The following is a 12,500-nucleotide window of genomic DNA, read 5'->3' on the forward strand; positions in this document are numbered from 1 at the left end:
ATGGAGTTGTCCTGAACATTTCATCATAACGAAGTGATTTTATTACAACAACAGATCACGGTAACCAAAATTCCCCCAAACCGCGCATGAACAGCAACGGTGTTTCGGCGTCACACGGATGATTGACAACGCCAGACCGAAGTGAGTGACTGCTTCAGAACAGATTAGCCTAAAACAACCAATCAGCTGTCTCAGACGTCTACGCTACCTTGAGTCCTGAAGAGGTTTTAGCACTTCTGGACCTACGGCGAAAGCACATGAGTGACACTTCTTTTGACTGCTTTGCTTGAAAGCATGAAGAGTCTTCTAAGAGGTACAATGCATAAACTGGTTCGTAGTTTGGAATTTACGCAAATTAAGGCTGAGGAACTGAAAAATTATCTGAGTATCGCCTGTCGGGAGAGTCGTCGAATAGTTGCAGACGTCGAGTGGCTGAACCGAGAACATGTTGATCTTAAGGCCTAGAAAAAAAAACTAGAAACTAGACTACATGGACTACCAAGGCCATCGTAATAATCTTCACATCTGTGTTATCGCAGAACGAAATGGTGAACATTGGGAGAATTATCAGCATGTGGTTGCAAAAATATTGAAATACCATCTCAGCCTCCGTTTTGCCTCCGAACGGATCAACCGAACTGGCAAGTCTTAATTGCTCTCGCGTCTCTTCCATCTCGGATCGAGAGACGATACTTCGCAGCCGCAAGACACGACGCGACGCCCGCGCTTTCGTAAACGAAGACCTCTGCCCGGGCGCTGTCGAAGTGCGGAGGAATCAAATGGAAAAAGAGTCACGCGGCAAGCAAGAGCGGTGAGTCCAGTCCGGTTCTTTAATCGCCGGACGCTTTCAATAGGCCTAAAGGAACCTCACGGTGGTGATGGGTCTGGACACATCAAAGGAACATCCTTAGTTGATCTTGCGAGCCGTACCCCCTCCTTGCACCTTTTCGAGGCGGTACACGAAGAAACCGAATTAGATTCAAGAAGTAGAATGAATGCTTCAAACTTTAATCGGACTCATTTAATTGTCTGTTCATTAATTGCTTACCATCTTCAATATACAACCAAAGAAAATTTGACATGATTATTGTGACTTTAATCTTTGCTTAAAGTTTACAAATCCACACCAACACAAGACTTAGTCAACCTCTTCCAGTTTGAAAGCGCTTCTTCAATTCCATTAACAGGCTAACCCGAAGTACATCAACATCTGCAACATATATATTTTGATTTCTGATCATTTTCCTGCCATCATATCATTTACTGTCACATACAAAAGAAATGCTGACACCAGTACGGTCAGACACGAATGATGAACAGTGAACTTTGTCACTGTAGGTTTCAAATTGTCTGAGCACATGACTCCCATGACTTCAAGGTGATCGAGATCTGGATAAATTGGAACATTATTGGACGAGAGGTGGAAGTCTTGCATGTTTCAGGCCTTATAATTCGCACAGCGCCATGATTACAAATCTTGAAGCCCTATTTTTGGTCCACTCCAGTTATTTTCTGAATTACATTTCATATATATATATAAATATATATAAATATATATATATATATATATATATATATATTTATATATATATATATATATATGTATATTTATATATATTTATATATATATGTATATTTATATATATATATGTATATTTATATATATATATATTTATATACTTATATATATATATATTTGTTGTGTGCGTGTGTGCGGAGTGCGTGTTATTGTGTTGTGTGTGTGTGTGTGTGTGGTTCATGCGTGTGTGTGTGTGTGTGTGTTGTGTGTGTGTGTGTGTGTGTGTGTGTATGTGTGCGTGCGTGTGTGTGTGTGTGTGTGTGTGTGTGTGTGTGTGCGTGCGTGCGTGCGTGTGTGTGTGTGTGTGTGTGTGTATGGTGAGCCTTCTTTCGGTTGCTTTTCCAGCTGTGAGATCGAGGACGGGAGAAGCTGTTCCTCGAGTCAATCCCACCCGAGACGGGATCGACCCTTCCGTCGGACGGGAGCACAGACGGCTTGTGCCACGCGGACGATGAGTTCAGTTCACTAAGATTTGGCAATGAGGTGAACAGAAACATCTTATTAGTTGCGGCTTCCATGATGAAGGATAAAACCATATACACTCTAAAACACTCCACCTTTTTCAGTTAAATGCAGTGAGATATGTAAAAGCGTACGTCACTAAAGCGGTCTCATCTGATCATCATAACTGAAATTTGATGTGGTGGCCGGAATGTCTCCAGGCTTTCCAGATCCCAAGGGCACAATTGTCTCCCCCGTCCAGCAACAGTATTCGGGAGAGCTCGATGGAGGAAACGTGTATGTTCACAGTCCGGAAGATAGTGCTGCAGCGTGGCTTCTGGCGTACCATAGTGCCTGTAACAACGTCCAATATGATCAGTGATACCAAAAACATGTCATGCACATGGACAGCCCAACCATAAGCTTTTTAGAATCCCTTCAGCACTTCTTGGTCTCATTCCAAAGAGCGTTAATGGTTCGTACCCTGTGGCTTCACAAAACCACAAGGCTCAGGGAGAGGTTCTGGCTTCCTCTCTCGGGATCTGTGGAGCTCCAGAACTCCTGCATGACCTGCATGACCTGCAGCCTCCATTCTCTTTACCCTGTTAAGGTATGTCCACAAAGTCCGCGCAGGTTGCTGGCCCCTGAACAAACAAACAACTAAGGGGATTGGAGAGAGAGAGAGTATTGTGGTCATGAAAGTAAAGTTGGAATTGGAAATAAATTATGCACACCTACTGTCTATTGAGGTTTATGTTTCTTGTTTAAAGCCTGACTGGTGAGGATAGTCAGGAGGGTATGTCCAAAAACTGGAAGTACTGATCGCAGAGACCGGAGCTCGTGATAGTTAATAGGGGTAAGCTCAATAGAACGCAGGGACGTAGAACAGACCTGAATGAGAGATTAAAAAGAACAAAACTGAATGAAACTAAGCAGGGAGGTTACCACGAATTGAACAATGATCTAGCAACAATTAAGGCTAAATAAAAACTAAAAGAACGATGTAAGTACGTAAGTGACCATAAATAAAGATATATATATATATATATATATATATATAAATATATATATATATATATTTATATATATATATGTATATATATATATATATATATATATATATATATATAATATATATATATATTAATATATATATATATATATATATACATATATAATATAATATATATATATAATATATATAATATATATATATATATATATATATATAATATATATATATATATAATTGATCATAAGCTTTAACGAAAAAGAGTACAGAATGGGGGGGGTAACCACCATTGAACGGGGTGTGGTGACATACATGACGGTAGGGAGCTTGGCCTGACGACGGGCGTCATGACGTACACGACGTTCGGGGATTTTGGATCACTGTGCTATTATTTTGCTATGAAAAAGAATGAGTGATGATGGCTACTGCAGTCCTAATTACTATAATTACCGTAATATCGTGCAAGCTTAATCCAAATAGATGGCACCACTTATATATATATATTAGATACTGTTCTCTATAAGCGATGGCACACACTATTGATGAACCCTTGCTCAAAACTACCGCCGATGAAGGATGTGCAGGGAAGGAGTTAATGGAATGTCTCAAAATAGAACAAGATGCAATGTTGCGGGATGTTGCATGGGTGTGTTAAGATGTAAACTGTAAGGGCGTTGAGCGTATAGTTTCTGAAGCAATATTGCCAGATCGTGCAGTTCCCCGGACGGCGGCCGTGTTAAGCGTCCACACCCAACTTCTAAACGTGTTAACTAGAACATGATTTGGTGACAATGTTTGTCCGCACGGGCACAGCCCAATCTGTGGACACCACTTAAGGAATTATCCAGCCTGGAGACGTGTCCACCGTAGGGTATGAACCCCTAGCGCTCTCGTTTTTTTCACAGATTGAGACTGGGATATCACTGTGCAATATGTATGATACTCTATAAAAACGAGCGCTGTTGCAATCTTTGTGCTGCAGACGCCACAATCTAGAACTACCATCTGGGGTGAATATATACGCTCCGCCTGTGTTTGGGCTGATAAGGCCATTGAGCCTGTTGCTAACCCCGTGGGAATTGGAAATCCTAGACATTACGGACACCCAGGTATCCGTTAAGATGATCATTGAAACGGCTGTAAATGGATTATATCATAATAGCTGAGAAGGATCCACACCGGCAGTGAGCGAGTGCGGGCAAGCAGTAAACATGTGGTTATGTATATGAATTTATATATGTATTTTTACGAAACAATAATAATGTTTTACGAACCACAAGTTATTTTTTAAAAAAATAAGAAATTTGACTTATAAAAATTACCTAAGTTTTCTGGTGTTTTCATTATACAAAGTTTATAACCTTAGTTTATAACCCACAACTTAACTTCAGAATCCATCGATTACTTATTGCTCTGATAACAATAGGTGATAGTGATGGTGGCGAGGGAGGCCCATGACATAGCCTGTCGTGTCATGCCAGTCATCAATATGGTCATGTGGATAACTTTTTATTATTTTATCAAGATTCTTGTCCTTGGGCCATTCATTCCAGAAACATTTGATAAGTTTCATATTTAACAATTTAATTTCATCATTTCATTCATTTGGTATTTTAATGCCATTTATGTCTATGTTTGCCATAGGGCCTTGTTTCACTCTCAGCAGCAGATATTGAATAGTTTTTTTTTTAACAGTAGTGGTGAATATACTGGAACATGGATTTTTTTAGCCATGTTAATTTGGTTCTTCCTTTCTTCAAATTTTATAAACCTTAGATTTTCACCAGAAAAGAAATACAGTACACAATGGATCCGTTTAAATATCTGACAGAAAGGTTCATCTGTTCTCTACCAATCATACTGTAGCAATACTAGCAATACCACTTTTGCAAAGAAAAAGAATCAACTAGAGGTAGAAAAAGATGAGGAGTTTGTCCACAATGTACCTTTCTCTCAAAATTTCCTTCTTCCATCATTCAAATGGCTCCAGATTTTCCTTAGAGAATAAATTGATTTTGAAGGCAAATCACTGACATACAAGTATGGAAGTTCGTAACTACAATAATGAAGAGAACCCCCTAAACTCTTTAAATCAATTGACTGAAATTTATAGATAATACATATTTAGAAATGTTGTTTGATACATCTCTTGAAACCGAAATAGTAAAGGCTAAGAAAAATTATATAAATGTACATAAAAAATAGGATGCAAAGAGGTAATACATCTGCAAAAGTTTTTCACTTTTAACACATAATTAGAACAATAGAAACAACAATGTGGTAATTATATTTAATAATTAAAAATCAGTGAATGAGTGACAGCTGTTACATCATTGTCAATATGTACCAAGTAATCAATGAACATCCATAATTTTACTCAGGTAAATCCATACAGCAACATCCAAAACACTCAATATCAAACATTTTAGCTACGATATAATTTGGAAATATTTTCCCTTCACTCTGGAAATGTTTCACTTTATTTCATACCCACATGGTGGGGAATTTACTGCCATCATTAAAAGAAAGAAAAAAAAAAGTATGCCTTTGATGACATGCATGTGGAAAAAAGGAAAAAAAAATCACAGAACTACCATGACCATGATAGATCCTTTTATCTACAACACATTAAAAATTATCCATTGTCACATATTTTTCAAGCTCCTGGAAAAGCCTTGTGAAACTTTGTACTGCAAGATAAAAGGCTTCCCTCTTGACATGACTTCTTGTCTCCTGCAAACCAAGACACAAAAAGGGAACGGCATCAGGTTCACATCGTGTCCAACAGCTAATTACCGACAGCACACAAAGGCAGGCAACCAAAGGCCCTGCTCTGGTTATTGTCTTATCTGGGGAGGTCCTGCCATCATGGGAGGTCGCATGCCACCTGGACCCATCATCATTGGTCCCATGGGGCCCATAGGGGGACGCATACCTGCAACACAGAAAGGGGTTCTAACGTTAGAGAGATTCTGGTTATTGCAGCCTGATGAAGGCACAAGAGAGAGGATGAGAAGTAAAAAATAAATATAGACAATTAGACAGACTGTGATTACATAAACACTACTTGTACTTAGTCAATGGTGACAGACACATATACTGTCCAATTTTTTACACTGTTCTGCAAGCACAAAGTCACCAAGGAGTCAATTAGTAGGCCTGTTTACACCATGTTGTTGCTTACATCATTATTACTTTTATGATCATCATCATAATGTTAAGAGAAATTAATTGTTCTATTGAATATTCAGGTGAAGTCAGGTAAGTCTAATGATAGTCACCACAGTGAACAAAGCAATTAAACATGCACTCTCATCATCGTATGCAAGTAAAAACTATAGAAAAGTGTATAAAGGTAATATGTTTTACCAGAATGTTATCCATTCACTGTCATATGTAAATCAGTTCTCCTATAATCTAAAATGCACTGAATATGGTCATCTATTTTACATTGGTACTTATATTCAATATTCTATAACCACAATGAGAAAGTATCTTAAACACTTAAATTAATATATTTTCAAATTATATTAGAGCATGTTACCTTCTTCAAAAAACATTAGTAATATCAAAAAACATTACGGTCCTACACTCAGTGCCATAGATTCCAACAACATAGCGTATGAAACTATTCCCCTCTGTAAACTCCAGTAAAGGCCTAAGCATAGCTGTTTGGAGTCAAATCATAAAACATCTTTAATCCTTAGTGTTGAGGTGAACAATCATTATTATTAGCTGCAACACTCCCCTAAAATGTTCAACGAGTACAATCCTTTGCAATAAAAACACTACTCTTTGCTTTTCTCTCATTACTCACCCTCTCCTTTTGTAAATATTAAACAAAGTAGAAAATATAGACCTCTTCTTGTCTTAACCCACTCACGACGGGGGCATTCCAGCCTTGAATGTCACAATGCCGGGGCTTTCGAGCGCTTAGGCCTAAATCAATTAACCCACAGCAGACGGGTGTCATGACATACATGACGTAGGAGCTTTGGCCTGACGATGGGCGTCCTGACGTACATGACGTTCGGGGATTTTGGATCACTGTGCTATTTTATTTTGCTATGAAAAAGGAATGAGTGATGATGGCTACTGCAGTCATAATTACTATAATTACCGTAATACCGTGCTAGCTTAACGTCCAAAACCTAGATGGCACCACTTTTTCCCAGCACCAGCAGGAGAGAGAGCCTTGAATGGCACCCATCCACGGTCTCTAGCAAGCACTATCTTTATAGAGCGATGACACACACTAAGTTGACGAACTCTTGCTCAAAAGTACCGCCGATGAAGGATGTGCAGTCAGAACGGGAAGAGGAAGGTGACTCAATCCATGCCCAGTGTCTAAAATGTACTCCTGTGCCAATATGGATGCCTTTCACTGTGGCACTCATAGTCACAAGCACAGGTTTCATTCCTCTTCCCTACCTCTTCTTGTTATCTTTATTGTAGGTGGTTATATGTTTCGTATTCGTTCATGACAGCACAAAAATAAGAAAAAAATATAGTTGCCTTTTGTCCTCCCATAAAACAGCAATACTTCTATCACACTGAGTATAAAGAAAATAATGAGCTAATATGGATAATATACTACAATTTTAGTCTACTGCAGCACTGGTAGAGCCTGTTATATGGCACATATAAGTCTCTAAACTCAATAAAACACACAAAAAAACAAAACACAAAAAACGCTCTAGTTTTTCAATGAATGACTGAAAGAGAGTGGGAATATTCAAATTATAATGCTTCAAGCAGTCTCTCTTTAAAATAAAACTTATCCTGGAGGCTGGCCAAGCAAATTTATCCCTGTCTGCAATGGGTTAAATGGCTGGCACAATATTGTGCCGCCCGGCCACTGGGCTTTTGAATGAGCGGTACAGAAGTGTACCACCCGTCCAGAGAGGGTTAACCTTCAAATGAAGTATTGTAAATAAATCTCCAATACCTCAGGATGTCATTCTCATTTGACCTCCTAAAGACCACAATATCTGTAAATGACTTTGTCCCCCTGACCACTATTTCAGTGGTTTCTCAACTATAACAAAGGGTAAGTTTGTTTTTTTTATCCTGATATATCAACTGGTTAGCCTACTGCAGCACTCATAGGTTGGGAATGTACAGCCAAATGACAAAGCATGAATTTCATCACCAGAAAGAAAATTTCTCTAATATCAAATAATTATCCAATATCTAACAAACAAAACTGAAAAGCATAAGTGTTGCTGGCATTAGATGGATGAGTGTTAGTGGTAATGATCAGCCGAAGGACAAGGAAGCATGTTTTACCAGAAAATGTTAGTGATCTCGATACTATCAAAATATACCAAATAGGGGAAAAAAAAAGTTTTAAAAAATATGTACCAAGAGAGTGGGGTTAGGCAGGAGTGCACTGGAGAGGTAGGATGGATAGTAAAGGATAAAATAGGGAGGACCTGTGCGAGTTTGGGCTTGGTACATCTTATAGCAAGCCTGCTAAAGTGGGTAGAGAATGTGTGGGGAGGAGGAGGGTTCACTATGAGGATCACTATAGCCTCCCTAAAGATTAATGATTAACTAAATCATCATTGGATCCTCTAGATGGAAACCAAAACTTGACAGTCAGCTCATCAACCACAAGTAATTTTTCCGTTTTCTGTAATTCCTGCTCTATCACTGCCACTCGGCTTTAATGCTGTATTTCAAATTGGCACTGATCAACGTCACAACGTAAAGAAAATAATAATCATCATAAATAAATAAATAAATAAATAAATACATTTCAAGTATCAGCATTGTCACTCAACTGATAACATGTGTTGCTGAATCAAATTTATTAATGGAGGATCTATTAATCACAATGGTAAACGACAATAGTAAATCAAAGCAAAATCAAATTATGATGCACATGGTCAAGATTTATCTGCAGAAGCAGCAAAAGGTACAGCTTGCAAGATTACAGTAAGAAGGACAACTATCAAACAAAAGGAGACACAAGGAAAAAATTCAGACTGACTCAAGCTGATTTCAGGTTAGGTTCTTCAGATGATGAGCAATGAACTTTTACTCTAGGTAACTGGTTAATATATGATTATAAACATCTTTTTTTGTTGAAAAATTATCTACCACTTGCAAATGTAAACTGGTTATATTGTATTCCTAGTACATTCACACCCTGTTATTAACCCACTGCGTACGGGTGTCATGACATACATGACATTCGGGGATTTGGGAATACTATGCTATTTTATTGTGCTATGAAAAAGGAATGAGTGATGATGGCTACTGCAGTCATAATTACTATAATTACCATAATACTGTGCTAGCTTAACGTCCAAAACCTAGATGGCACCACTTTTTCATAGCACCAGCAGGAGAGAGAGCCTTGAATGGCACCCATCTACGGTCTCTAGCAAGCACTGTCTCTATAGAGCGATGGCACACACTAAGTTGATGAACCCTTGCTCAAAACTACCGCCGATGAAGGATGTGCAGGCAGAACGATAAGAGGAAGGTGACTCAATTCATACCCAGTGTCTAAAATGTGCACCTGTGCCAATATGGATGCCTTTCATTGTGGCACTCACAGTCACAAGCACAGGTTTCATTCCTCTTCTCTACCTCTTCTTGTTATCTTTATTGTAGGGGGTTATATGTTTCGTATTCGTTCATGACAGCACAAAAATACGAAAAAATAAAGTTGTCTTTTGTCCTCCCATAAAACAGCAATACTTCTATCACATTGAGTATAAAGGAAATAATGAGCTAATATGGATAATATACTACAATTTTAGTCAACATGCAGCACTGTCATATGGCACATATAAGTCTCTAAACTCAATAAAACACACAAAAAAATAAAACACAGACCGCTCTAGTTTTACAACGAATGACTGAAAGAGAGTGGGATGATTCAAATTAAATTGCTTCAAGCGGTCTCTCTCTAAAATAAAACCTATCCTGAAGGTTGGGCAAGCAAATTTATCTCCGTCTGCAATGGGTTAATGATTTTCAGTAGACTGAAATAGCCAGCCTGTACTAAGAAAAGCAATCTAATTCAATTGCATACATCTATATGACACAGGGTCCTCAATCTCCCAAGCCCATGCTGCAACAGTGAAACAAACAGCCTCACCTGGCATCATTCCTGGGGGCATGCCAGGCCCAGGGGGTCCCATCATGGGAGGACCCATCATGGGTCCTCGTGGCCCCATGGGTGGCATTCCCATATTCCCTGGCATATTTCCTCCCGTCATGCCTGGAGGACCCATGTTGCCCATGCCTGGACCTCTGGGTGGGCCGCCTGGGCCACCCATGTTCTGTGGTCCACCTGGCCCTCCTGGACCACCAGGACCTCCAGGCCCACCTGGTCCAGCTGGTCCACCACCAGCTGTGGAGGGAAGAAACAAACGGTAATTTGGTAAAAATCAAGACAATAACATTTCAATATTTACACAGACATAAATAGCATTGAAGTCTAATTTATTTCTAATATTGTGCATGTATACAGTTTGGGTATGCAAGATAATATCCCTACAATTAGCTTCAAAACTTTCTGCATTTGCTACTTTTTTCAGATGAATAAATAGAACATCCTTAGCTTAAACTCACCTTGCATGTTGTTTGGCGGAGGAATGGCCGCTCCCTTGGGGATCTTCCCTGCCTTGAATGCCGCAGCTGTTCAAGAATAATTTCAGGTCATACATTGCATTACAGGTAATATTCAAAATCCAAAATTAAATAAAAATAGTCACTGCAGTAGGAATACTGAGGTTGTATGATATAACAATAAACACAGATGAACAATGTGAAATTCTAAAATATAACACAACCATTCAATTTGTTTAGAACAGAAAACGTAATTTTTTGGAAAACCAGAGAAAATCCAATACTCACTTGTTGCATCAATGAGGTTTTGTGCCTGCTCTTCCATCCATTTCTGATAGTAAATTTTTACATTTTCTTTGTGTTTTCGCCCCTGGCAATGTGTCTTTCGCACAGACGGCTGTAAAAAGTAATTGTGGAATCACTTGCTTTGGAACTGTTATGTTTGAAGCATACATTTTTTGTCTTACATTTCAAAAATCAATTTTGACAAATGAATAGATAACATCCATGACTGCATTGCTCAATCAACTATTAAAACAATCTTACCGAGTCGTGTGTGAGGTATGTGTCACAGTAGTCACAGTAGTACCTGAGGAAGAAAATGATAATATAGACAAAGGCTCAAGTTCAAATTTTCAAAAGGCTTACTTATCTACTATGCACAATCATACAGCCCTCTTTTGTAAATGGAAAAGGTAATAAAAAAGTAGTAAAACATAAAACAATTGGGTATCTTTTAAATCATACTGTACTTATTTTGACTCCAGATGTACTTTTCCTCATGATAGTAGCATCAAAATTAATATGAAAACAAGTTTTGAATTTAACAGTCAAAAAATGAATTTATATAAACAGATCATAGTATAATGCAACATCTTTTTCATATCAAAACAAAATTGGTAAAATAAAGATGTATCAGTCTATTGTTCATCAGTGAGCTGCAGCAAGTACTATATTTCTATATCATATAACTCCCTTACCTTCAATTTGCCCTAGAAATTTTATAGATAAAATAGTATTAGTTATTGATTACTTGAACTCTGCCTCATTGAAGCCATTTTCATTGATTAGACAATATTCAAAAGAGTTGCTTCAAAATTCATATTGCGCTAATTAAACCCGTTGCAGACAGGTGTTATGACATACATGACGCAGGAGTTTTGGCCTGACGACGAGCATCATGACGTATATGACATTCAGGGATTTTGCTATTTTATTGTGCTATAAGTAAGGAGTGAGTGAGTCCATATCAGCTCAGTATGTTCTTTATACTCAGTCTGACAGATATATTACATAAAAGCACAGAGTAATGACAATCCCAAACAAACAAACAAAAAAACAGAGATGGAGAACAGGATGGCAACCAGCGCTTACAATTGCAAGGGCCACTGCACAAACCAGCCATACTGGCACACGGTCACATTGCAGCTGCTGCACATGGTCTAGTTCACCTTCCTCGTCTCATTCTGTCTCCACAATCTGTACCACCAGTACTTTAGAGCCAATGGTCGGCATCTTGCTGTGTGTTATCACTGTCTAAAGTTACTGATTAATAGAGACCAAGGATGGGTGCCATTCTAGGCTTTCTATCCTGCTGGTGCTACAAAAGAGTGCTTCCATCTATGTTTACAGCAAGGCGTCAACATAAGAATTGATGGAAGCCAAATAAATCAAGGAACATATGGCAAGAGGAAAGTAAGCCAACCTGGCTTTCGAGACTTCAGAGCTATAGAAAGACTATTTAACCCCATTGCCGACGGGCGCCTAACGACCTAACTGATCGTCAAGGAGGGTGGTCTACCACACTAGCAGCACCGGCCAAAAATTAAAGGGACGGGGAAAGGGTTTTCTCCTGCCTCCGCATACCGCAGACTAGTCAAA

General features: G+C 38.7%; 1 protein-coding gene across 1 annotated transcript in view; it reads right to left on the bottom strand.

The window, feature by feature from the left end:
* Positions 1 to 5,310: 5,310 nt before the first annotated feature.
* Positions 5,311 to 12,500, bottom strand: part of snRNP-U1-C (small ribonucleoprotein particle U1 subunit C) — an 8,416-nt gene continuing 1,226 nt past the window's right edge. Inside the window, exons 2-6 of the mRNA XM_043030891.2 lie at positions 11,166 to 11,208; positions 10,908 to 11,016; positions 10,623 to 10,688; positions 10,147 to 10,401; positions 5,311 to 5,967 (exon numbers count right to left, since the gene is read on the bottom strand). Coding sequence (XP_042886825.1) covers positions 5,870 to 5,967; positions 10,147 to 10,401; positions 10,623 to 10,688; positions 10,908 to 11,016; positions 11,166 to 11,208 — 571 coding nt within the window. The 3' untranslated portion in view covers positions 5,311 to 5,869. The remainder of the gene's footprint in view (positions 5,968 to 10,146; positions 10,402 to 10,622; positions 10,689 to 10,907; positions 11,017 to 11,165; positions 11,209 to 12,500) is intronic.

Source organism: Penaeus japonicus, unplaced genomic scaffold (genome assembly GCF_977035675.1).
Source record: "Penaeus japonicus unplaced genomic scaffold, GWHDUDI00000001_assembly GWHDUDI00000040, whole genome shotgun sequence".
Taxonomy (NCBI): domain Eukaryota; kingdom Metazoa; phylum Arthropoda; class Malacostraca; order Decapoda; family Penaeidae; genus Penaeus; species Penaeus japonicus.